General features: G+C 40.4%; 1 protein-coding gene across 12 annotated transcripts; it reads left to right on the top strand.

The window, feature by feature from the left end:
* The first annotated feature begins 578 nt into the window (after window positions 1-578).
* ppfibp2a (PPFIA binding protein 2a) lies at window positions 579-18958 on the top strand. 12 transcript variants are annotated; one of them, XM_067487179.1, is made up of 24 exons: window positions 579-698; window positions 2165-2412; window positions 5205-5291; window positions 6261-6374; window positions 8160-8291; window positions 10048-10341; window positions 10663-10755; window positions 12475-12586; window positions 12738-12770; window positions 13332-13435; window positions 14073-14151; window positions 14251-14375; window positions 14470-14537; window positions 14623-14683; window positions 14906-15044; window positions 15709-15850; window positions 16007-16135; window positions 16369-16519; window positions 16723-16834; window positions 17027-17115; window positions 17196-17318; window positions 17600-17722; window positions 17841-18029; window positions 18125-18958. In XM_067487179.1, exons 1-24 carry the CDS (start codon window positions 635-637, stop codon window positions 18344-18346), a joined length of 3033 nt encoding a protein of 1010 aa, XP_067343280.1. In that variant the 5' UTR covers window positions 579-634; the 3' UTR covers window positions 18347-18958. The 12 variants fall into 12 exon arrangements, with proteins under 12 accessions (XP_067343280.1, XP_067343270.1, XP_067343294.1 ...); XM_067487169.1 differs by having other exon boundaries at window positions 581-698; window positions 17597-17722; XM_067487193.1 differs by having other exon boundaries at window positions 582-698; window positions 13332-13393; window positions 17597-17722.
* The last annotated feature ends 9008 nt before the right edge of the window (window positions 18959-27966 follow it).

The raw sequence follows: 27966 nt of genomic DNA, 5'->3' as shown, positions 1-27966 counted from the left end.
AATATCACCAACAGCCAAGCTGCTAAGTCCGCTGCTGCTTTTTCTAGCTTTATTGTGCATTGCTTCACATTATGAAGCGTGTTCTCTGTCATCAGCATCAATCAAAATCTACTTAGCGTGGTCCGGTGCCCTGATGTGACCTCTGGGGCTCCACTGAAACTATTGGTTTTAAGCTAAACATATAGTTTTGTCACTTTTTCCACTTTGATTTTCATACAAACTCATCAAATTTGATTCAGAAACGTCAGTGCTGTGGAGTAAAATATATACAAACAAACAGCCAGTGAAATTTAAGGAAACAAAGAGAAACTATTCTAAATATGGGGCTTGGCCTTGAGTGTATAGCAGCGCTGACAATGGGTAAGGCTCTGGCCACAAAATGAGAGGAGAGTTTAAACCCAAAAGCCACATACTGGAGGTTATTTACTTGGAAGTCCCTCAGATGTCAGGACAGCCGCTGTTGCTTTGCTGCACAAGGATCTCAGTGCGACATGGAAGGGGAGTAGTCTGTGACGCTGTGTCTGACATGTCTCACTCTCTATCCTTCCACAAGATACAGTAAGTCTCTGCCGTCTTCACATTAGTGAATGAGGATCTGCTGGTGCTGCTTTATTGTACAACACAGTGTGTTGCCATGGCGTCAGATGCCAGCCACATGTTGGAGGCTGCCTTGGAGCAAATGGACGACATTATTGCTGGTAAGAGTTTCTGTTTCTTTATCAGAGCTTCAACTGGCTGCCCAGTTTGTAATTGCAGGCTTCCATAAAACCAGACCTGCCCACACGATTTCTCCAGGGGATTCACATACATATACATATACAGTGTGATACAGTGATATTCACAGAGTTATCTAAATTGTGATGGATAAATGACCAAAAAGCTAGAAAGAGTTTGCAAAGTTGTTCTGCAGAGACTAGAGTAGTTTTGATTAGATGAGTTCTTGTCTTTCATTTTCTTACTCACTCATTTGTACACTTTTGTTGCCTTTTATACAGCTTACAGAACAAAACGCAAGCTTTCAAGTGTCTTCCCATCTGTACTTTCTAGCAGAGGTGATACATTTTAGAAAACACGGCTGTGGCTGTGACAAAGGGTCAGAAGATAAAGTTGTAATAACAGAGGAGGCAGTCCACCAATTTGGTACTTTACTGAGACACTGCACTACATATGTGATAACTGCTGCTAACTATTCATTGTCAGCGGTGTTAAGTAATTAAGTACATTTAATTAAATACACTTATTTAACGTATTTCCACTTTTATTGAATACTGTTATTTGCTAATTCAGCTTATTTTCAATATATAGTTATAAGTTACTTCTCTGAATCTAATTAATAAATTATTATTTACCTCTTTTCAAAAATTCTCAAGTTGAAATTATAATTAAAATATTTAACATATAGGATTATCAGAATACCATATCACATCACTGGAATACGCTCAGCTATTACATCTGCAACAATAAAGTTACAAACACATTCCCGATCCCCAGCTGCACAGTGCCGATCCCAAGCCTGGTAAAAATTGGGGAGGGTTGTGTCAGGAAGGGAATCGGGTGTAAAAACTGCTGCAAATTTAACATGCAGACAAATGACCCACTGTGGTGAATCTGAACTCACAGGATGAGGCGAAAGGCCAAAAAAAGAAATTAAAAATCAAAATGAGCACTTCTACTTTTGGTACAAGTATTTTTGAGGCAATACTTGTACTCGTACCATCAATTATACACTGTGTATTGCTATTTTATTTATTTATTTTATTTCTTCCACCTTTGCACACAGTCAGTGAAAGTTCACACAACTGACAGATGCTTTATGTTTACACATGTTCACCTAATGTCCTGGCTGCGTCACTGTATCCTATAGCGAACATGAAAGTAGTTTGGAACTTATTACATGATAATTACAGTAACCTACAAGATGGACCTCTAATTTGTGGATCTCAGAAACCACAGTACTATGCTTTTTGATTCTATTTACATCTAGTAAACCACACTGGAGCACAATATTGCCCCCTAGAGGTCATTTCAGTAACTTGCTATAATATCGCCTTCCTGTCTCCTTAAATCAACTGCAATAATTGAGAATCTGAATTCTAAAATAATCAAAATATCACAGTTGTTTTTCTCATGAGCAGTACTGAAAAATGTTTTTTCTCTCCTGAAGGCAAAATTGGTGATGGGCTGCTCAGTGCCCTTCTGCAGTTAGGTGGCCAAGGTCACCCATGCTCACAGTGCTCCCCAAAGTTGCTCCTTCCCCCACCCATGGACCCCGCCTTCAAGGCTCTTCAGCTGACTGAGGCCCTCAGGGCAGTTCTGGAAGACCAGGGGAGTGAGGAAGAACAGGCCTCTCTCAGGAAACAAGTCTCCACTGAGACAGCTCATGTTATATTGAAATGGCTGGAGAGAGAGGAGGTGAGTCCTGGGTCAGTTACATCTGAAGCCCTTTCTCACACAAAGATGGATTACCGATAATAACAGCTTTACACCACACCCAGAATGCAAATGGAAATGTGAAAATGTAAGAAAAAAATTGGCTGTCATTGTTACATATATAGTATATGGTATTTGTTACCATATATATATATATATATATATATATATATATATATATATATATATATATATATATATACTTTATACATTATACTTTAGAATCAGAGGGTTTTACTGGTTGCGTTGTATGCAGGTCTTTGATCCTGGTTATCAACATCTGGAGCTTTTTTACTGTCTGCTAAAAAGTTGAAGCTGCATCTACAGCAAACTGCACCGGTAATGAGATCCAGATCTCCTGTTTTGAAGTATAAGCAGTTGCACCCCATTTTCACTGACCTGTTACTCATTACTTGTTACTTCATTTTCAGACCCCTGCATTACTCCCGTCCTCCCTTTTGTTTATCTGATCCAGGTTAGGCACCACTTGTATCTGTCCTCCTTTAATATATTTCTACTTAAATTTAATATTGTCAACTTTACAATTACTTTCCCCCATTGCCTTCTCCCTCCCGTCTGCACCACATCTGACGAGCATGTGCTGCAGAAAGTTTCCTCTCCCCTGTGCCCCTTTAGGAAACCCTGCAAAATTAGCTTGACGGAGAGGTTACTCAGACAGAGTATAAGGACAGGGCTGGAGAGAGACAGAGAGGGGCACAGGAGAAAGGAAGGGAGGACAGAAAAAGACTGTGAGGGGCAGGCAGCAGACATGCAGAGATGTGGTAAATACTGAAGCAGTTAACAGTGTACTTAAGAGAGAAAACATGTGAAAATTAGGGAGTTAGAAAGAATTTTTTTAAAAAAGAGAAGGAAGAAAGGGAGTACGTCCAGCTGGCATAGTTTGAGTTATTCGTCTGAGCTCTAAAAGTCTAAGGCAGAGCAGACTCCAAACCACAAGCAACAAGGTCCTCTCTGCATGCTTTACATCTGCAATACGGAGGGTCTGTGAACGGAGGGGAATTTGATTTTAAGGAGACACATAGTACAGCACAGTTAAGAACCAGTTTTTGTCCTGCTGTGGATTTTGGTCTTTGCTCATTCTCCTTGATGCTTTGTAGCACTGGCTAAGTTGAGTTCGTATTTCACATTAAAAGTTAGACTTGCAGTACAATGGGCCTGCAGCATGGAGTATGATATTGATTTCTACAAACATTTTGCCTGGCTCAGAAAGGTAAGATCTTTTACTCTTCATATCACTCTTCATCACACTGCACCCCGATTGTACGACAGATCAGGTTTGTTTATTTTGCTCCTGGACAGGGTGTTGCTTTCCCTGCATGCACACAATTGCCATAGTATAACATGTATGGGGAAGACGTGCTTTGTTTGTGTGGCGAAGAGGTGTGCTGCACAATACGTAACACACATTCAAGCCCCTTGAAGACTGGGGATGTTGGTGTACGAAAAGAGTCAACTGAGGTATTTAAGCAATGTTGTTGTTATTCTGACCAGTGCACTCTGTCTTTAAATGGTTCACTGCTGGTGACACTTGTGTTAATGGTTAAGTCTACCAAACTGGTCATGAAGTGTTTGAGGAGAATGATAAATGGATGCACATGTTAGCTGAGATCATTTCCTACCTCTTAAACCTGTAGGGAGCACATAACATCTTACCCCTGGTGGGCGTCAATAGGTATTAATTCCTACTGAGCAAGTCTTTGTGAGCTTGGATTGTGTAAGAATGGTATACTCACTATGACTTAATAATCTGGAAAGGAACAAATGTTGACTCAGGAATTTTCCTCCACACTTGATTCTGTTTTTTTTTATACCTGATACTTTATACACGGTACATGGCTAATATTTAGTACAGTATATTGTTTGGCAATAGACTGTATTAAACCATAAAATATTAAGAAACCACTGTAAATAAACTAGTAACACTTAAAAAAAAACTAATGCAATTTCTTCTTCATCTCAGGTTAACAACACACATGCAGCCTCAGAAAAGTCTTTAAAGTTGAATGAATGCCTCTTTAGCAACACATTCAGAGTTTTCACAAACATCACTCAGTGCTGCTCATTAGACCTAAACCTCATCTGATTAATCACATTATTATAGCCTAGGTCTTGATGAAAGAAAGTATGGATTTACTGTACATCTGAGAAGTTAAGTGGTTTAGATTAGAAAAAAGATCATTTGAAATAATTAAGCACACAGGAAGATGTAAATGAAGTGTAACAAGAATACTGACCTAAGAAAAATAAGAAGGGCCTTGTGTATGAGAAAAAATGAAACAAATGCTATTGACTGCTGAAAGTTAAGTAGCACTTTAATTATGCCATTACTATTAAAACACTAGAGAGCAGGCTCAGCATGACGGACACTGGTTCCATGAATGCGATTGAAAACCTGCATTTCTGGGAAATTTGAGCCTATTATGTGACACGTTACTGACCTTTCACTGATGGCTCTGACCTATCCCCGACTTCACGTGCAGGTCTGTGCTTGGAAAACATTTTTCTCCCATTAATCAGTCAGAATGAAAAGTTGTGCACAACTTTTAATGGTGGATTAGAACCTTTAAACCTCTTACAGGCTTTTCGACATAAAATCCACCGATCCAAAAGAAGCTGAGAGCTGAGTACTGTATGTGTGCAATATTCTGCGTGCAAGTTTATGACTGTGGCTGCAATCTCATTCAAAAAACATATTTAACCCACTGAACAACTGTTCTGTATTAACAGTGTACTTACTGACCTTCATTTTGAAGGTAAACCTCCATTCAAACAGCAACAGTGAGTCCTACCAGGAGCGATTATCACGTCTGGAGGGAGACAAAGAGTCACTAATTCTGCAGGTGAGACCAGTCACTCCTCTTGATGTGTTTTCTTTGGTTGGGCTGCATCTTGTTAAACCGTAAACACTTTTATCTCTGGCTATCTTTCTTTGGAAAATATTTAACTGACCTTTAAAAAATACTTAAGCTAAAGCATTTATTCTATAAAGGTGAATCAAGAGCTTCGCTTAAAGAAAAGGACAAATTACAGCACCCTGTTAATGTGAACTGATTCTGCAATGGGCCCTTGCCACATGCTGTAACAGTGATAGAGGAGAGAGATAAGTAAAGGAAGGTGACAGGGCAAAGGTAGGTCACAGTATTGTATTGTATTGTAAATGTTGCGAAACAGGGAGTTTCTTATGCACTGGATGGTGAAGCAACGGTTATAAAGTGGGTTTGACCCTGTTACAACACTCGACTGTCTTGTTCCGTGTAATGTGTTTTTCTGTGCCTATATGTGTGTAGGAGTGTATAGCTCTCAGTACTGCTGAACAAGTGATTATCTCAGACAGGTTGAGGCTAGCACCAGCATTTACTGTATCACGTAGGTGTGTGTGACAGCAGGTGACCTGTTTGTTTCTTCAGGCCTCAGATGAAATCTGCTTCAGTTGGCTGCCTTTTAGCATGTGATTAGCTTTGATTTGCCCTTAATAGTTTCGCTACAGATTTGGATTTAAATGCTGACATTGCTGTGTTGCAAGCTCTTAGTGAGGCACAAAGAATGATTCATTTCATCTCAGAGGGAATGTTTGCACTGTTTAATCTGGCACAAATATACAAATTTCAACAAAACGAGCATGATGAATTATGTGACTTGCGCTGGCATTAAGAGCACTTTGCACTGTGAGAAACTGTGGTAGTGGAATTCAATCTGTGAATTATATGATACATTGTGAAACCAAAAGATGATTAAACTGTTTTATTGGCCAGGTTTTGTGTTGAAATTCTCATCTGTCCACTGTTTTTTTTTTTTTGGTCTACACACAGGTGAGTGTGCTGACAGACCAGGTGGAGGCTCAGGGGTTGAAGATCAGCGATCTAGAGAGTTCTCTGGTAGAGCATCAGCACAAACTTAACTCCACAGAGGAGATGTTACAGCAGGTACACCCCTCTGCTGACCTCACTTCACGCTGACTCGAGTCAAAATATCTTACACTGCACTTTCCAAACGTTTTATGTGTTACTGGATCAAAGTCAGGAAACTCTGACTTTCACCAAAAGATGTTCAGGGCTTTTAAATCAATTTTGTTTATTTAGTTAATGACATGTGACCGGGGGACCAAATGTCCATTTATCTTTTCAAAATGACCCTCCTGCAGATCCAGTTTTGTCTCATAAATTGTAAGGTTTAACTCGCTATGAGTTTTGCTTCCTAGGGAGAAATTCCTTCCTAGGATTCCAGTGTATTGAGCTGCAGATTACCTTGACAACCAAAATATTTAGGACGCTCAGACTCATTCCAGGACAGTGTCTGGCCCTACATAACCATGGTTTATGTAGGGCCAGACTGGTCGGTCTAGGCAGGTGATTACAACACCGTTGGCCACACCTCCAACCTGTAACCACAAGAACTGAGTCACTGCACACACATACGCACGCACACACACACACACACACACACACACACAGAAAGAAAGAGAGAGAGCGAGAGAGGACAACAGGGGGAAAGAGAGGGGGAAAATAAGGACAGAAAGACCAAATGAAAAAGGTGGAGAAATGGGAGGGAGAAAACATAGGGGTGGTGTTCCTTTAAGAACTAGAAGAGTATGTCTGAAAAACTTTCAGCTGCTTGCTTTTGACTTCAAATCCACATCGGAGACTTTGCTCATCAGTAGGAAGGACACTGAATCGAATGGATGTATGAGCCTCTAAGCCACTGAAGCTACAAATTGTTCTATCCGAGAGGAAAAATGCACTTAAGCTTCATTTGCTGCAGGCAGAATCTGGAGTAAGATGAATCAGGTATTACACAGAATAAATGTAACTCGTTCTTGTAATGTTGCTCTTGTGAATTCCCCCTTTGAAAGAAGACTTTCATGCCAGCAAAGTGTCTTTTAAATGTGTTGAGTTGTCAACTTAACACATACCGTCTATGTAAAATGCTGTACAGCGTGTGTGTGCAGTGTATCTAGGGGCAGCCTGGGCTGGATTCTTGGAGACATGGTCATTATGAGGCTTTGGACCTGAGCCGTAAATCTCTTCCAAGTGACAAAGTTCTAATATTTTCCGTGTGCACACTAAGAGAAGCCCAGATACTTTCCAAAGTCAGAGTTTTAGATGGATGTATCCATATGCACTGTTTTCTTTGCCTCAGATGCCTGATTTCTAGACGTTAAGTGATTTAGCACCTGCTTGACATCAACCAATTTAGTAACACATCTGTCTGCATTAACTCTCAAGGCTGACATCCACTGAGGACAGATAAGTCACCGAGTGGTGCTGCAAAACTGCCTTGTGGTCTCTCTCAGGACCAGGTTAGAGTGGCAGCAGTTCACACCAAAAGGAAAATGCACCTGTCATAGCTATATTAATGTTCTTTCTCTGGATTGTTTGCATGCTTCTGCTACCTCTCTCTCACTCTCTCTTCCCCCCTCTGCTGTGTACTTTGAGTACCGTACAGTGAGCAGTGAAATAGGCATTATAAATAGTGGCCATGGGTTGTGTATATTTAGCCACTCAAACAGCGTTTGAAACCAGTGGGTTTATCTGAGGGGACTGTCATTACAGAACTGGTCGCTTGCTGTGCCTCATACTTAATGCTGCCTTGGCTCAGTAAGTGAGCGCTGTGTATGATTGAAGGGCTAATGTATTTACATATGCTTAGATTGCCTTTGATGTCTTTTGTTTGTGTTACTCCACGCTTATGCTGTGTGTTCCTAATGACAGGAGCTTCTGCATAGGACGTCACTGGAGAGCCAGAAACTGAGTCTTATGGGGGAGGTTTCCTACCTGAAACTGAAGCTGGCAGACATGGAGGGAAGACAGGCCCATGGGGCTGAGAGGCAGCACAAAGCAGAGGTACTGTAAGGCTTTCTGAAAGTCTTTGTGGTCAGAAAGTGTTTTTATAGTACGTAGGTATGCCTGCAGTGTTTCTCAGAACTGATTTAAATATGTATCCATCAAAACAAGGTTGCCTTGTTGGGCAATTCCAGTTAGACTTGATTTACTTGTTGTTTTCCTAAATTTGAGGAAAATTAAACTCAGTATAATTTCTCATTTAAACTTCAGCATTCCTCTTTAACAAATATGTTTCACCAAGGACTGTTGGCAAGGAGCAATCTGTTTAGCTAAAATCCTCAGGAACACTTATGTTTTCCTTCAGTCTTTGGAAATTTAAACCTTCCCCTGCCAGCGTTGACGAGGGTACACAGACAAATCTACTGTGTTCTGATGGATCTAACCTTGAAGTCAAGCTGCTGATTTTATGGAAGACCATAAACACTTTCTGGACGGATGGAGGGGAACATTCACCCAAATCCTGGCTGAGTTGTTCTTGGTCAAAGTGTACAGGGAAAAGAAAAAAAAAAAAAAACCTCTCCACAGGTTTACATTTTTTGATTTTTTGTCCATTTAAATGGAATCATGTATTTGCTTAAGACTGATGTGTTACCAGCAGACATGCTGGGCATTCAATGACTGTATGCGTTAGTGAAACGGAAAGCAGAGAACGCAGCACTATTACTATACAGGATACTGTAATGTTACCGTCAAAACATTGCTGGTCAAAGAGCCTTTGTGTTAGGTGAGGTCAGGCATAGCAGAGCTTGCATGATGGATGTCAAATATGAGGGAGTGTGTGGAGTGTGTGCTTCAGTCCAGAGAATTTTGTTGGTGGTAGTAAACTTTGAGTGAGCCATTCGGAAAAAATTATAATAATAATAATAGAGTAGCTTGATTTGCATTACTGAGCAGAAAGAAATGGCATAGATGTGTCTTTGTGGATTATATCTTTCCAGTACTGCTCATGTGATCAAACCCAACAGCTGAACTTAAAGACAATTGGACAAACAATCTGCTTTCAAAACTTTACTAGCCTCCCACGTGCAACCTCTACTACAAAAACATGTCCACACATATGCATGTTTACGCGCACACACACACACACACAAACACACACACACACACACGCACAGTATGCAAACCTCTTTGCTGTGGAGTCAATAAGCTCATAGTTAAATTTAGCCATAGAGGCACAGCATATCATCTGTCACATCCGCTGCTCTGGACCCCAAGTGAGACTTCCTCTGTCCACAGTCCGAGCATAACTGGGCTGCTGTTTACAATCTTTTTGAAGGAACATGGGCACGGATCACATCTAAAAGATGGTGAACCTATTCACCCCTCTTTTCTTTTTTCAGTGCAAGCCATCCTTTAGCTAAACTGGATTTGGATGAATTCAGGTGTATGTGGCAGCATTAGGTTGACATAGTGGTGGTGAAAGCTAGAAATATGTTCACATTCATGAACAAACACAAAACATCGTGCTTATCTAGTCCAGATTAGACTGACAGGCCCAGTGTGTCTGTATATGGGACCAAACAAGAATGTGCATTTGGAATACAGGTTCACTATCAGTTTTTGTATTCAGACTCTCCAGCAACTCTATATTTTAACAAAATAGGATGACAATGTATCAGGTAGAAGGAAAACAATTGATTTGAAATGTCACTTGTGTAACAATGTACAGGCCTACAGTCTATTATTTCTCTACAGGGTTTCCTGTTCCCTTCCTAAATTATTCTCTAAATGTTCTCTTCCCCACTGAATCTGTCAGACTGTAGTGAATTTCATTAGTGAGCTGCAGGAGCAGATGTGTAGATTTCAGAAGGAGATCAATAGCAAGATCCAGGAGAAAAAGGCCTTGGAGAGTCCGGTTGACAGCACTTCTCCAGTGGCCTGCCCTGCAGATTCCTGTGAGGGCCAGGGTTCGAACCCTGGGCCACCCTGTGATGGAACCTCAGGGGTAATGTGCACACAAGAAGAGGCTCCAGATGGGCGTGATGGGAGCACACACATCATGGAAGAGGGAAGCTCAGAAGCAGAGCAGAACCTATGTGGAGGAGAAAGTGTAGGCACAGCCCTGCCTGCATGACTTGTAATGTCACAAATAGCATGGGTTGTCTCACTATGTGTGTGTACGTGTAATCCCGCAGTTCACAATCAAATAAAACATGCACCCTTAAAGTAATGCACCATGTCACTGTGCAAACGTTATTAATCCATTGGGAAGAACGGAAAAGTAAATCATACTTATATATTATGCATCAGTGTTTGACACAACTAATAGATGTATTTCCTTATAAGAACAATGTGCAGCTATATTAACACCACCACAGTGTTTACACCAATTACTGTTGTAAGTTTTTTTTTTCCACATATTCTGTTTTAGGGTTTACTTAAAGAGCTCAGGATCCTCAAAGACAAAGTGGAACACCTGGAAGATCAGAAGATACAATATGAGAAGAAACTCAAAGCAACGAAGGTAAAAATAAGTTTTCACTGTGTCTAGACTTTGCACTACACCATCAGTGCCCAGATTCCACTGCTAACTGTCCGCTCAAGTTTCCTAAATGATGTCCAATCTGATGTTCCAACCAGTTGAGTCATTCTGGTTCACATGTGTTCTCCCATTCACGGACACCTATGTTTTCTTAAGAAAAGAGAAGGTAAAAGATTTTTACCTTCTTTTTGAACTACTGTGGAAATACATTTAATAAAAGCTTAGTCTTCTTAACATACCACTTGTATACACTAGCCTGACCACATGGCATTCCTTGTTTCGTGAATTATTTTACTTAGAGAGAATAAGTACTCATTCCCCACCTGCCCCTTCTTTTTGGGCATTCTTATTCCTTCCTTCAAGATTGGGTCCCCTACCAGAGGCCTAAAAGCTTGAGGGTCCTGCGCAGTATCTTAAGGACTGCCCACTTCTGGACAGAGATCTCAAATGTTGTTCCTGGAATCTGCTGTAATAACTTTGGGCGTCACAGACCCCAGTGTTCCTATTACAACGGGTACCTGTTCTTTCAGCCCTTGGATTTATCATGCTTCTCGTGTTCCTTATTCCTGATGTTGCTATCGGTTGAGATTGCTACATCTACCACTCCCACCTTGTCCTTCTGTTTGTCCACAATTAGTACATCGGGTTGGTTTGCCATTACCAGTTACTCGGTCTGTATCTGGAAGTCCCACAGGATCTTAGCTCTGTCATTCAGGGGCATCTTTGCACAGCCTGCACCTGGAGTCCTGCCTGGTAGACCTCTGTTCATCTTGTACATTAAAGCGTGCTCCTGTGCTGCTAGGATTAGTGCCTCTGTGCTCTGCTTAAGTCCAGCTTTGTCCAGCCACTGGTAGGATTTTTCAATATCAGCCACTTCTTCTATCTGACGGTGGTGCATACCATGCATGGGTTTATCCCTCCATGAGGATTCCTGCTCTTCTTTCCCTTGCTCCTCTGATTTCTGCTGCCTAAAGTATTCACTAAGGACGTCACCACATGGGGCCATCTTCTTGATGTATTCATGGACTTGGTTGTTTCATCCTGGATAGTGGCTTTGATGCTCATTAATCCTCAGCATCCTTCCTTCTGCTTAGTGTACAGTCTCAGGATGCTGGATTTGGGGGGAAACCCTCCCTCCACATGACCTACCTTATGCATAGGTGTTAATCGCCGTACTTTGTTCAGGACTTGCTGTACTCTTTGAAGCTACTTTGTACTACTACATACGGTATACACACAAAAAAAAGAAAAAAATATAAACATATATAGTGTGTGTACCTTGGTTTATGTTACCTTCTTAAACGAGAGGAAAGTGATACTGTTTATGAGCGGAAAAATGTGTTTTCAATCCACTTTCTTCTACACAGCTTACAGGGAAAAAAACCTACCGCCATCTGCTTTCTCCTACAACTTCAAAACAAACTCCAGATAGTGGCCTAATAATTGGTCCTCAAAAAGGGAGAGGAGAAGCATCTGTGTTTGTTGTGGGTGTTTTATATATACACAGTATATAATGATGGAAAAACATCGATATCTGTTTTTAAGTTAGGGCATCTGCTAGGTCTGTAAATTAGGATCCATGTATATATCTTGATTTTGTGATTGTCAAAAAGCTTTTAGCTTTGTGTGTTTAAACAGATGTGTGTTTACACATAGTACATGTCCTTTCTGCTAAGATTGCTTATTGTTTGCTACCCACAGGCAGAGATCAGCAGCCTTCAGCAGCTTCTGCTCAGTAAGAACGCTGAGATCGAGGACCTGCACGCTCAGCTGCTGGCCAGACCTTCTCTATCCACTGAGAGCTCGGAGAGAGGTAAGCAGAGCAATGAGACTCCAGTCCTCGACCTCCCTGTCAACAACAGCCTCTCGCTGTCAGAGAGGAACCCAGCTTCATAGGTGACACAGTTAATGACTCCTTTGCAGTCATTAACTTGCTGTAACAGCTGTGGGTCTCTCTCCAACAGAGGAGATGTACAGGAAGAGGCTAAACATCGAATGTAAGCCTGAACAGAACTTAATAACTATTACTTTAGACCCATGGGGCATGTCTTCCTTTGATTTTTCTGTTTATTCCTTTCCCCAGACATGCCTCTTGATTTCATTATCTTGCATTTCCTTCGGCTGTAAAGTGCAGTTCCGACAATCTGCAATTACTTTCCAAATTTATATAGAGCACAGACTCCTTTCCGTTTGTCTGCTTCCCTGTATTTACAAATTCCTTAAGGCATAATGTCCTGTTTACTCCTAATAGATACTGTAAATACATCCCTGCTGTACTTGCTTTTTATAATCACTGTCACTCACCAGCAACGCTGCCAATATGCCTGCAGTTATTACAAAGGAAGCGTCTATAGATTGTGGACCTAGATATTGTGAAAGCTGACATGCTAAGCACTATTTGATTGAAACAGTGGCAAAACTCGACAACATGCCAACACGTGTTTTTGCGGTTCCTGTTTTTGTAAAAATACTGCTGAATGTGTTTATAAAATATCATTTAAATGACATGAGCAGCTGCCTAAACAGATTAATAATAAGGATGGGCTTTCTCTTTATAGATCAAGAACTACAGAGGCTTAGAAGTGGAATGAAATCACTGGTAGCTGCGAATGATGAGAAGGTAAGCTACCAGGAATCTGGAAATCTATCCTTATTCTTTGCGGTGAGCCCAGCTGTATATGATTAAACATACAGAATTCATGTTATGGCTTTACTATAGAGTTAAGTGTCTTCATTGCCTGTATATAGAGGTGCTGTCACGACTGCTGTCAGAAGGTAACTGTTTTTAGATGTTGTCTTTTCTCAGAGGCACCGCCTTCCATCCTTTTATAGTACAGAGGGGCTTTTGTATTCTGCCTTCCAGAGAGCCTTGGACTTTAAAAAACTTACAGAAGCAGCCCTACATGTGGCACACTGATGTAGACATGCACGTACACACACCCCAAGGCGAGCCATTTCAGGCAAAGCCACATTTAAGTAGGCCTCGATCTGCCAAGCCTAATTTTGGAGTGAGCTGCATTAAGAGAACCATGACAAAACCAGGCATGGGCTCCACTTCAAAAAACACACCCTCCACGTGCTGCTTACCACAAGTAAGACTTCTAGCCAGGCCTATGTCAGTCCCCTCCCTATACACGATTCTAATGTAAAGGCCATATGGTGCAAGAGGGACGTTTGTGTGGTAAATCAGTTAGTAACACAGTGAAGCAGATGGTCCATATGTGTTTTTCCAAACATGACATGTCAAAACTAATTGGGTTTAGTTGACCCCGAACCTCCCTCCACCCTGTTTTCTGCAGGACCGACGTATAGAAGAGCTCACTCTGCTCCTGAATCAATGCAGGCAATTCAGAGAGGTCACTCACACCACCAGGCAAGGTAATCAGCTTGTTCCCTGAAGTATCTGTATTGTCGTAGCAATAACATTCGATCAAAATAACAGTCACCACATTCCTTTCTTTGTCTTTGTTACTGTAGCTCCACCTGCTGTTCATTCATTGTCAAATGGCAGGACACCATCAAGTAGCAGTGAGGAAGAGGAGCAGGGGCTACTGAAGACTACTGACTCTGCCAGTACAAAATCTGAGGATATGAAGTCTGAGGTAGGTAGAAACAAATCCAGGTAGTTTGTTTCTGCTATAAAAGTAACGTTGGTTATCACTTTAGTTTCTCTAATTTTAAGTTTGCCTACCACAGGTTTCCACAAACAGCTCTTCCTCCCATCAGACATCACTTGTTTCAGTCCAGAACGACAGTGAGTCCAGGTGATGAAGCAGTTATTCATCAGTGGATTACTCCTATAACCATGAGTTAGATTATACTGAGATTATTGTGTTTTTATCATTTTAGGACAGAACCACAGACTCTATTAAGTAGCATGAATGACTTAACAAATGGACCTTCACAAAAGGTATTTATAATAATCATACTAGTCTATTAAGCCAATTATTTTTCACTCACTTTTAATATCAAGAATTAATTCTGAATACTTCCCTTGTTAATTTTTCTACAATACATGCAAGCTGCTGTTCTGTGTCAATAATTCACAGTTTACAAATTTTCCCTATTACGTATGATTTGTTGACCAGCAGACTGCTTGTGTCTTTTATTTACATCTGTGTTGGTAATCCAGAGTTGTCCGAGTGACACCAGAAGTCAGACGCTGCCTGTGAGCTCCTCTTTGTCAGAGCAAAATGGGATCAGAGAGAGCAGCAGTGAAATCCAGAGACAAAAGTCTCCAAATGGGAGTGAAGATGGAGACTACAGCCAAAGTATGTAAATCCAGACAGATTAACACAGGCTAAACAGGATGTGATGTGATTAATTGTGTGCAGTAAAAATTCCAGATATAAGGTTGGACTTTCTTTTGCTGTGAAACAGCCACGAGACCAGGAATTCCCATGTGCAGAGGCAGCATTCACATTTAGTGCACATCTAGGGCTTTGATCACAACTAATTGCAGAGGCTCCTGACATAGAAGATGAATCAAGCGATAGACACACCCTCTCTTGGCTCTGATTGACCACATTCATTCCAGCTCCACCCTTCCTCAGCTCCACTGACCAGTTTTAACTTGAGCCCCACCCTGATTTTGCTGTGCTAAGTTCTGCAGTGGGGCGGAGGCTGCACCCTGTATCAAAAAGATCACACCGTTGTTAAAGCCTTTCTTTTTTATGGGACAATTACCAATGAACTATTTGCTGAAATTAATGCTGAAATTATAAGGTGTCCTCTTTTTTTTGTTTCTCTGTAATATTTGCTTGATAGATTCTTTTCAAATAAATCCTTAGTGGGAGGTTTATTTGACCAGATCCAGTCTCTGTTTGTTAAAATGCATTTAAAATACTGCATATTCTAACTACCCCACTACATAACTCTAAAAAGTACTAAGTACATACTTTGTAGTATTACGCTGACTGTGCTTTTCTTTTAAAGGAAAGCTGGAGAAAGGTGATGACAGCACTTCAAGCGATAACTCTCCTGTTAATTCTGAGGCTAATGCACAACCTGGCCAGCGAGCTGTGGGCTCACCAGAGTACATGAAGAATAACAGGAGCTTCAAGAGACTTTGGGGAAAGTTAGTGTGGCAAAATGCATTATTACAATAACAATATCTACAAACAAAGATGCTCGTTTAGTAGGCCAAAAAAAGGGATCAACAATTAAGTAAATCGTGCACTGAGAATTTAAGATGTTTCCTGCATATTTATCTATGTTACTTTTATCTATACAGACTTCGAAGAACCCAGTCTGGAGGACTCCAACCAGCAGATCCAGATGCTGGTCAGTTTCAACGAGGGGGGCTACGTGCTACAGCTGGACCCAGACTAACCAGGACCCCTGAATCTTATGACTCCACAAGGTAAAGATAACCGTGCCTCCACCTGAGCTTACAGTACATTTGTCATATTTTAATGGTTTAATGTCTGATTTTTTTCTTTTCTTTTTTTTTTTTTTTTTTTTTTTTAGTATGACACATTTTGTTTAAAATGCATGATGTTCCTCATGTATTTAACTGTACTGTATTTAAAAAAAAAACTACTTGCAAAAAAAGAGTCCACCAATTAGTTACATCTGTTTTGTTTTTCCTGTCAGAGATATGAATATTCCGTTCAGCCAGTGGACTAAGGAGCGGGTGTGTGGCTGGCTAGAGGAATATGGACTGGGCCAGTACGTGAATCTCTCCAGACAGTGGGTTGAAAATGGACAGACACTGCTGGCTGCCACACCTCAGGACTTTGAGAAGGTCAGAGAATGACACAGGATAGTTAATTCCACTTTAAACTATAAAATACAAAAAAAAAAAGGCATAATATATGTTAGAATTATTGATATATTATAAGGAGATAAAATAAGATAAACTTAAATGGTTTATCAAACTAAACTGTGTAGTGTTTGAGTGAACCCCAGTCTTTAGTTTTATAGTGACAAAGTCCTTTCTGACCTCAGGATATGGGTATGAAGAATCCACTGCACAGGAAGAAGTTGCAGCTGGCTCTGAAGGCATTCACCACTAAAGTTATAGAGAAATCATCAGAGCTGGACCACATCTGGGTCACCCGTAAGACTCATGCTGTCTGTTCTAATTTTAATCAGATTTTGAAATAGAGTGACACACTTTTTAGACCACACAGCAAGAAAAGAAATGTACCGTGCAAAATGTAATTTCTTTTGTTTGCAGCCAACTAATATACAATCAGCACTAAAAGGGGCTTTAGAAGATGTAAGTTAATTCATATTTTCATGTTTGCAGGCTGGTTGGATGACATTGGTTTGCCTCAGTATAAAGACCAGTTCCATGAAGCTCGAGTAGACGGTCGAATGATACAATACCTCACAGTGGTAAGATGTAATTCAGCTTTTTCCTTAACAAGACTTTGTATACATTTCACAAACTGATGTCCTATTTGCTGTTCACTCAGAATGACCTCTTGACTCTGAAGGTCACTAGCCAGCTTCATCACCTTAGTATTAAATGTGCCATCCATGTTCTTCACGCCAACAAGTTCAACCCCAACTGTCTTCGACGTAGGCCTGGAGATGAGGTAAGCCAACATGGAAAGGAGTGGGTTGAAGATGATGTAGTGGATGTACTGTGTGCTGCACTTCTCTCTTTTATACTATGGTGGATTTTGTAAAATTAATACTCCAATGTGAGAGAGTTAAAGATTGTTTGTGTGGTGACAGGTGTCATTATACAATTTGTCCACAAGATGGTGACAGACAGAAAGACAGATGTTAAAGGCTTTTAACAAAACCTTTTAAACATTTGCTTCCCGAGTCCTGCTGTTGTTTAATATTCTGCCACTTCTTGTGTACTTAGAAGCAGCCCTCTCCATCAGATGTGGTGCAGTGGTCTAACCATCGTGTCATGGAGTGGCTAAGAGCAGTGGACCTAGCCGAGTATGCTCCTAATCTACGAGGGAGTGGCGTTCACGGTGGGCTGATTGTAAGTACTGTGGAGTTTGAGCTTCTCTGCAAGTCTTTCAGGTGATAATATGCTTACATTACATGCCTGGAGATCTAAATTTGATGCCACCATGTACTGTCAACACGCTTTTGCATAGATCCTGGAGCCTCGCTTCAGCTCCGAGACTTTGGCGCTGCTGTTAAATATTCCTCCTCAGAAGACTTTGCTTCGTCGTCACCTCGCCACTGCCTTCTCCACCCTGGTGGGGTCTCAGGCCATGCAGGAGAAGCGAGAGTATGGAAATGCTACGGGCCACGTTCCCCTCACTACCACTGCTAAAGTGAAGGTAAAATGAACTGAAAGTCCAAATGTTCCTTGCAAGTTGCAGCATCAATGACTTGAAAATGATAAAAACAAATTTAATCTTTTTAATTTTTTCAGCCAAAGAAGCTGGGCTTCACTCAATTCAGTCATCTCAGAAAAAGAAAACCTGATGAATCTGCGGACTATATCTGCCCAATAGACAGTGGGGCGCTGACAGTGAATGGGGTTTCTCGACTGCCCTCTGCAGGTACCAAGGGCCTCAGCCCCAACTTGGACAGACAGGCTGAGAAACAGGAGCAGCCTGGGATCAAAGTTCAGACCAACAGCCCCAAACAATAATTCAAAAACTCCAGCAGTCACAGTACCCCACCCTCTCACTCACTATGAGACTCTCGTGAATCAGATGTAATTCTAATGCAGAAAAACAACCACGATGCATCCATTGATGAGTAGCAGAATGTGCTGCCAAGATGTTGTGTTTGGCAGGTTATGCTAATGTAATTTCAACCAGATTATGTTTAAATTGTGTTTATCTACAGTGACACAGAATGATGACATTGTGTGAAATCGTTTAAGAAAGCTGCTCTGTGCATTCCTTATACAGTGGTATTCCAAAGCTTTATACTTCTGCTTTACTGTATATCTAAAACCCTGTAGGTTTACTTCCTATTATCTCCTACAGTAGAGAGGTTGTACAGTATAATAACTACATGTAGTGTTTCTTTACATGTAGATGTTACATGTCTCAATATTCTATATCAGGAGTGACAAACAAAATCAAAACTTCAATCATTTTGATTCTCGACAGTACACTGGTGGTACTCTTTTGCACCTTTAAATAAGGTTTCTTGATAGACCTTAGGATTCTTCTACCCAAATGTTGCCATGTTTCATGTGGTTATTGTGAATATGCAGTATTGATATAATAAAAATCAAATTAATGCTTAGTTATTTACTGCCTCCTGTTTCCCCAATGCTTAGAACTGTCTGAACAGTTTGATTACATTTACACTGAGTGAGTGTATATCACTTCTTTAACTTTAGAGCTCAGATGAGTAGTCGATCCAATACCGCCCACTACTGGTCAAATGGAGAGGAGAGGTTCTAAAACTCTCTCAAAGGCCAAATGAAACACAGCAGACAAAATAGCCTTTATGAGAGCTAAATTTGCCCATGGCTCTCATGCACCTACAGCATTAATTTCTAATTGTTATACACTTACAATAAAAGGATTTTGTCCCCTGGGAGGCTGGCGTGTTTGGTAGTGTGGCAGGCAGGAGAGAAGTCAGCTGCTCTAAACACACAGCACTGATGATACAAAAAACAATTATTAATGCAAATGTTTTACTGGGAACTTCATGCATTAGTTTCCTGCATCCTGTTCAATTATTACAATAGACAGATTAATAAATACATTAGTGTTGCTGGTTAGGTGTGAAACACTCTTCAGGTGATGTAAGTTAAATGCAATTTAGTTTGTTTAAGAAAATGAAGCTTAGTAAGACAATAATCCTCATCTACAACCAGTAGATGTCACTGTTGACTGCAGATACGTCGTGGACCACAAAGGCTACCTGCGCTGTATCCTCACACATGATTCAGTGGAGTGTGACACTCAGTATTAATAAAGAAAATGCTTTTTTGGCTTTCACACATTGTCTTAATGTTTAAGTTTCCTTCTTTGTACTACACATGTTTCTTAGTCAGGGTACAATTGTTATTTGTTGGAACTGTCCCTTAACAAGATGTGACCTGTTGGACTGTATTATTGGACTGTATATGTAATTACTCTTTAAGATGGAAACAATGTTATGGACAGGGCAGGATTGGAAACAAACTTAAATGATCTAAGATGCGTTTTATCCTCCAAAATAGCCATAATACAAATGATCAATCTAAAAAAAGAAACTAGCATAGCATGGGCCCATAGCATTTAAAAAAAAAGTAAAAAGCTTTAACATAGCTATAAAATGTATACATAGGGTAAAAGCTTTCATCTCTCTGTTTTGTGTGTGTGTGTGGGTTTTGCCTGGGTTTTTATGTGTATGTATACATGTGTTGAGAGGATGGCATTGCTTATAATTGTGCATCTCAACTAATTTCAGTAATGTGATCCAGCAGCCACTAGCTGACAGTTTAATGGCTATTATTTGTGTCACCCTTTTTCATAACACCTTAGCAGGCGATTGCTGTGTGCAGGAGACTGTGGTGTGACTGACATCCCAGCTCGCTATATGATATCTATTGTTTTAATTAAGTGAAAGTGATTGTGACATTTATTGGTTTCAAAGTTACATGTTAATGGCAGGATAAGAAAAAAAGTGGAAGTAAATTTATATGATTTACATTACAAATATAATTTGTAAACCCTTTGCTAATGATTATACATTATTCTCCCACTTTGACTGTCATTTCATCTGAATACATCACAAATAAAAACACTGTGCTGCTGATGCAATGTAAACCTGCTCTTGCCTGAGCCCACTCTCTTTTCTCTCCTCACTGTCTCATCTTTGTGTGTGTGTGTGTGTGTGTGCGTTTCATTAATTTTATTTATTCTGTATCACTTCTCTGGTGAATTTTTCCATTAAAATTATAGAGGCAGACTTTAATTCTGTTACCAAAGCTCCCTTTTAGTGTGATGCCAGTAGCCAGCGTGTTAGTGCTTCAAGCCATCACCCTGTCTGTTTGATCTATGGACTCACTCAGATGTTTTTAGTGGAGCGTAATCATGTTTTTATATGATGTCACTGGTCGTTCCTGTCATTAACTTGCCACCAGCTTGCCAGTTTGGGGAACATATTCGATGTTAGGGTGGTGCATGTGTTGCATACTCCCCATCCAGCCACTAAGGCTGTATCTGTCTCCAGCACACCAGTTTGTTCTGACAGGCCTGCCACAATGATGACTGCATCACCCAGATGCGGCAGAGCAGCTTGCGAGCCAACCCTGACACAACGTCAAAAGGAGCAGCCAGCCGTCTGCAAGAGCCTGCTTCTGCCCCATCAAACCTCAGAACCTATCTCATCTCATACAGTCAGTCACCATCATCCAGGCTGTTTTTCTCTGTTTGCATGTACCAGCCTTATCTGACTTATATGTTGTTTTTAATATTAACTTATCCCCAAGTTCTTTGGCTATAAATCCCTTTGAATTATCTGCAGATGATCTGACGTCACTGCACAAAAACTGTGACAGTGGCGGTCAACAACAAGCCGGATGGGTGATTTGGAGAGCTGAAGGAGAAGGGCATGGTTAAGATCAGCTGCCCTAGTGCCAAGGGGCCTCTTTACTGGTAGCCGAGGAGACTCCCTCCCTGCCAATGCCTAGTTTCTGCCGTTTTATTGCCTGAAAATGTGACCAGTTCACTGAGAAACAAAGGGGCAATGTCAGTCATGATTTATGACAATTATAGAGTTACCAAGTTACAAAAGACTGAGCATTATGACACAAATCTGGTCAACCTTGGGCATATGTTAATAGAACAAAAATGTTATGTAAAATCTACATCTAGCTTCAATGCATGCTACACGTAGCATTAGTTATTATTCAAGAACTGGAATGGGAAACAGCATTTGCAAAACCTAAAGACATTCGTCAGTAAGAATAGGAAATCTTAAAATGATTAAGATGTGATCTACAATAAACAGAAGTGGTGTGTACTTTACTGAACAGTGACTGATGATTATGATGGTGATCACATGTTGGATCTGAGGATGAGATGATGGAAATAGCAACTTAACAATGCATTTAACAGTGATGATAAACTGCAGTTACATGATACATATGAATAGGATATAATCAATTTGATAGTTGTGTATGATGATGGATTACAACATTTTAATAATTGAAGGGAAGAAAAACATGAGTGTCCAGTTTTTAGTTCAGATTCAGACTCAGTCTCCTCAGTTGTAAAGTTTAATGGCCACTGGAAATAAAAAATCTCCTGTGGAGCTCTGTGGAGCACTTGGCAGTGGATGTGGCCCTCAGCACACTGTGCACTGCAGTCGGTTGTAGGGTTCGTCAAAAACTCAAAGGAGTTTGGACAACATCTCTCACCCATAATACGTAAAGGGTCAAACTTCATGCTCAGAAAAAAGCCGCCCCTTTGATTAATTCGTACAGGCTGTTATTGCCCGCCACACTCATGATGGCACTGGCCCCTACATCTGCAGCATGGCGTTTACATCACAGGCTTTATTCATCGTCAGGCTGAATCCATTTGAACCACTGTGATGCTAATAAACAGGACTTTATAAAGATTTGCCCAATGTTTAAGCAGCAAGAAATCTGACTAACTGAATACACTAACTTACACTAACAGGAAATTCTCCACATTGTGGTCTGACACACAAACACACACACACACACACACACACACACACACACACACACACACACACACACACACACACACACACACACACACACAGGTAAAAGGGGCAAAATGATAAATTCTATCACAACCCAGGAAAAGCAGTCACAAAATAAAAGCATACGTGACTGATAAAAAGAGAGTTGCTACTGTGCTCCTCAATGTTTAAATGATTGTTCCGGCTGCCAAAACTATCATAAAAGTGCTGAAAGTCCAGAATTCCAATGTCAGAGTGGTGGGAGCAGTCTCCTGACCTCAGGCCATCATCATGGCTGATCAAGACTGACACGCATCACTAGAGGCTTTCATGTCCGATGAAAACACCTGTCTGACTCCCTGGTTGAAAGTGGATAGTGGAATGCATTAGCAAATAACATTTCATATGTGCCATAGTGTCCCAGAAGATTTGGTGACAAAGAAAAAAAAATATTTGGGAGATTATTTGGATTTTAAAGTATGTTTAGGTGTGATCAGCATTTAGAAGACGCGCGCAGGGACTGAAGGTTTTTTGTGGGTTTGTTAATTGTTACTGTTTCGAGGCACAAAACGAAGGACACAAAGTTGATCAGTAAAGGTCTGTAAAGAGGATGAACAAAGAATGCAAAACAGGCTTGACACGTTGCTGAGGAAAAGTGTTTGTGGCATTTGGGTGTTTGGATGAATTGACATAGTTCCACTGCATTTTCACAAAATTTACCAAAAAATAATTCAAAGAGGCTCCAAGACAATTTAATGCCATCTTGGCAACTCACAGACTTGTAACATTATGATGCCACTACTGAAATTGCATTAGAAACAGTTTTAATGCAAACAGATGATACCATAAATCTTATTCTGCCTGAACACAGTCAGAGATGCCAGAACCACCCAGAGAGCAATGACTTCTGGGTAAGTCAGTAAGCAGTGATGAACAAGCTCAAGGGAGCTGCTAGCTGGGTTTGGTCCTTTCATACTGAGCATGCGGTCATGAGTATGTTATTTTCCCGAATCCAAGAATGCAAAAAGACCCATTTCCAACTACAACTTTAACACAAAGGGAGTTGCAGATCAGCAGACAGCCATTTGTTTGAATGATCATAACTGGAAAGAACTGGCAAATTGCTATTTTGTGCCTTCAGGTTCAAGAAGAAATCATCTACTGAGCTTTTTTAATTAACAATAAATGCAACAGATGTGTTAAATCCCATTTCTTATGCATCATTTTTACAAAATTCTTAAACATACAGAAAAGGGGCTGTTAGATGAAACGAGAGTGCCTCATTTGGACAATATTGTATATAGAAATGTGCGAGAAAAAACAAACCCCAACAGCCATGCTTGATGAAATTACAGACAAAAAATGGTCTCTGATAAATTGACACTTAATTACTGCTTGATTAGCATAATTATGCATGTTAATAGCATCTCAAATGAATTGCAGTTGTCAGGAGGGAGGAAGCATCTGTAGTGGTGGCAGCCTGATACATATTTTCTCCTATCCAACAGCGTTGTCTAACTCTTCCCCTTAAGTGTTCACCATTAATCACTACACACTCCTTTTCCTTTGGAGTGAAATTTGGCATTTTGGGATAATTGGGCTATTATGGTGTGCTTGTCACATCTGTAATAGTAAGCTAACGAGCCCCCTTGTGTGCTAGTATGCAGAGATGATGGCAGAGCATTGGCACTGAGTGGCATGGCAGGTAAAGATACGGCCCAGTCATACTAAGATATATGATCATATTATTTTAGCAGTCGCATTTTATTGAACACACAGTATAATGGCTTTTAAAATACCAAAACCTGTAAAAAGATGACATTGTATTTTGACTTTCCGGCATATTTTTGCTGGTCGTTATTCAATTTGAAAAAAATAAAAATAAAAACACTAAAATAATTTATACCACATACACAAATAAATGAAAGCTACAGCAGACATTTCTACTGGCTGTGAGTGGGGGAAACAGAAAGTCTTCTTTTTCTTAGAACACCAAACGGCGCAAGCCACATGTGACACCTCAGCCATGTCCTTCAAAAGATAAAAACCAGTTTGTTCCTGTATTTATAACTGCACAGGGAGACGTTCACACTGAAACATTCTACAGAATACACCAAAACCGAAAAGTGCTAAAACTTTAAAACTACTCGAATCAGAGTTGCTAACTGTACCATTGTCTACGAGCATCGACTTGGAGCAGAGTGACAGACTTTTCCTGTGTAAATAACCGTTACTGAGTAAACTCAATCCTGCACGAATGAATGTAGTGATGGATTACACTGATATCTCTCTCTGTGGCGTGCCTCACAGACTGTAGCAATGATACAACTGCTTTCAGGGTAAATATTTCCTTCAACTGCTGCTTCATCTGGGTCTTAATTATTGGCACATATGGAGAAGAGTGGATGGAGAAATGTGCGAGAAGGGGAAGTATCAAGGTTGTATGTGACAGCCAGGAGCACTTATGGATTGAGGGAAAGGGCACAGTCTGGGATGAGCTTCATTTGGAATTCTTCTCATGAGCATATTGCATTTCTAATAATCTCTAATCACTTTTTATTTAAAACTGTGTCACAGACGTCTGCTGTAAGGAAACTGCAAAAATTTAAATGTGAAAAATGCCAAAAAAAACCCTATTTAAATTGCTATACTTTAAGATACAATTTGTCTCCTGTAAATCAATATAACTATCAAAAAAATATTTGAACTTAAAAGAGGCCACGCTTTAGGTAGGTGTAATTTATGTGTACAATCGGCTTAGTCATTGGCCTGTGTGGCAGGGAAAGCTGTATTGGATATTAACTCACTGACGCCTGGTGGTCTGTCATTCCCACAGACAGCCTCTTAATGCCCTAATAGCTCATTTACATTATTGATGAGCCAGCCCTGTGTCACCTCAAACACTGACTATTTAAAGGAAATAATTTTATGCAAACTACATATTGATGCACTAATGATCAATTGGCCCTTGTTTTGTGTGTTAATAATATGCAACTGTTGCAGTGTGCTCTACATCTTCAATTAGAGAGTTACACTCAGGTCTGGCTGACTCAAACAAGTGGAGTGAATGCATCATTTGTTCTGCAGACCGGTGGCAGAACTGAAGAAGCCTTCAGGGTGAGAGGTGTATAGCAATGTCTCATAACTCCACAACTTCTGTCCAGCTGATGATCTATTTTGAATTAAGAAGACAGGTATGAGGTATCTCCACTTTCTCATTTCTATGAAAATATGGAGAACAGAACAGGGGAAGGCTAAAACTAGAGTCTTGGTAATTCCATGCAATCAACCATCCCCACCCGGTTGAAGACATCCACCTAACAAAGTATATTTCATCAGCACCCTCCATATATTTTAGAGTAAGTGATTTTATTACAGCTCAATCCATCAGATTTCAAATTGCAGCTGCCAAGAGAACAGTGTGTGGAATGGTTCTTATCTCTGACTCTGTTTTACTCCTAAATTTAGCCTCAATCCCCGTGTGAGAACAGTGTATTAGCTATATTTATTACTGTAACGTAATAAAACACAAACTGTACAGGTTGTAGAAATTACAAAATAATACATAATGAAAATATTAAATGGTGAGGTTTTCCTTTTATTGGTTTAGGGATTGTGTGTGAACATGTCATTTTCTTCAAAATCAGAACCAGGTCAAATTACATTATGCTGAGTGATTTATAGCTAAAGACGTGTTTTAAGCACATGGTGCTGACCTTTTTTGGTAATAAAGGTCAAAAAAGATAAACTTAAGGATCGGATTTTTTAACTGCCTCAACTGCTCTTGAGGGACATCACTTTTCTCCAAAATGCAATAATCAATTTTGTGATCAATTACATTTGTTGTTCACACAGTGATGCAAATGGGGTCTGCCACGGCCGTTATTGTGTCCCTGACAAATTGGGGACATTGTTTGCATGCAGGCAGAATGGCTGTCTCCCTTAGAATAGCACACAGCACAGAGTGACACAGAGGATTTGTCTTTCTGATTGATTGGTGTCATGCTTAAATGCTCATCAATCTGTTGATTTCTAAGAACCATCCCTGAAAGAATCAGCCCCTCATGGAGCTGCTGTTTGGAGCAACAAGGTGGTGTTGTTAACTTCAACAGCAGCTTCTTTTCAGGAGGGTCTCAGGCAGAAAGCTTGATTATTATTCCCCATATGGACTGCGAGGAGACACTGGGGACACGCTTGTCCGTGGATCAAAATTTATATCTATGACCTCCAAGGTATATTGATGTCAACACTTCTCGTTCAATCAAAGATAGACGAGAAAATATAAATAATTCAAAGCTCTAAATACACCAAATGGAATATTTTGTGTAAAAAGCCCAAGTATGTATCTTCAGTTCATCTTTCACTCCTTATACTGTATATACAAAGAAACACACACACACACACACACACACACACACACACACACACACACACACACACACACAGAGCTGAGATTGTTCAACTTGTGGTTAATTAACATCCCTGCTAGAGGTCAGCCCCAAATGGCCCTTTGGTCCTTTCCTTTACTGACAAGGCATCCATGGTAGAACCTGCCTCTCTAAATTAAGAAACCCATAAAACAGCTCCACTTTCAGGATCTCAATCACAGGGTGAGAACCCATCAACACCCCTTAAGGCCCAGTGTAGCCCACTGAGCTTCATTTTAAAATGAATTACCACCATGACCACCAAGCACACACTGGTCCTGGTCAGATTGATGGCTATGTATAAAATGTCATTCCTCACTTTTGGCCCTTCCACATATATCAGTCAGGAGACCCATCATGTGTCAAGGCAAATACTGGTGTTAAGTAGGCTGACTGAAAGCATTGGGATAATAATATAATATTGCATAAGGGTTTAAAGAAGAGGTCTCTGGGTCTTAGAGGCAGGTATCATAGGCACAGATTTAGATTTGTAGTAGATAATATATGAACTTGAGACACCATGAGGTGGTGGTATTAAAACTGTAGAAATATCCATTGAACAAGCCCGCACCTTTATTTATTGACATATTTAAACTGCATACATGCAATACGCCTCTTATTCAGCCATCCACACACGCACAGCTGCCATGCAGTAGTCTAACAATCAGGACCAAATGAGAAGTGGTGGCATCGGCCCTTTAAGATGTGATCTTAACGTGGGTACAAGCTGAAAGCAAAGGGAAATGACAATGTCTCTCACACAAAGTCAAAGAAAGTTCCCTCTTCAAAAGTATAGCCACCTCTCTAGTGCCTGTCTGCCAATCAAAGAGGTGTCACAACTGAAGACCAGTGTTACAGGAAGGAATCCACTGCTAACGTTAATCTTAGTTAATAACATTTGACTACTAGCTTGTATTTGTATAGTCATGTCTTGTTAGATTTGGGCAGGACAAAGTTAATATCGAGAAATCCTCCTGCTAAAGATAGTGAGAAGAATAACATTTACAACCACAGTAAAGACATACGGCTCTGTCCAAAAGTGGCAAAAAGAGTGGAAGAGTTATTAGATTTTTCTGACTTTCATGGGAAACCATTGTGGTTTTGAAGCTTCTAATATTTCATTTATATTCGATTCCCCCTCATATCGGAGACAACATTCCACAGCTGGGGGTAGGTTAAG

This window comes from Channa argus, chromosome 2 (genome assembly GCF_033026475.1).
Source record: "Channa argus isolate prfri chromosome 2, Channa argus male v1.0, whole genome shotgun sequence".
Lineage (NCBI taxonomy): Eukaryota > Metazoa > Chordata > Actinopteri > Anabantiformes > Channidae > Channa > Channa argus.
This window is presented reverse-complemented; position numbering and strand designations above follow the sequence as displayed.

Excerpts from the sequence above, each read along its gene's own strand:
- ppfibp2a (XM_067487169.1), top strand. The coding sequence starts at position 635 with ATGGCGTCAGATGCCAGCCACATGTTGGAGGCTGCCTTGGAGCAAATG. Across the intron at positions 16,835-17,026 it reads GGACCACATCTGGGTCACCC|GCTGGTTGGATGACATTGGT; the intron begins GTAAGACTCATG and ends TCATGTTTGCAG. Across the intron at positions 17,116-17,195 it reads TGATACAATACCTCACAGTG|AATGACCTCTTGACTCTGAA; the intron begins GTAAGATGTAAT and ends CTGTTCACTCAG.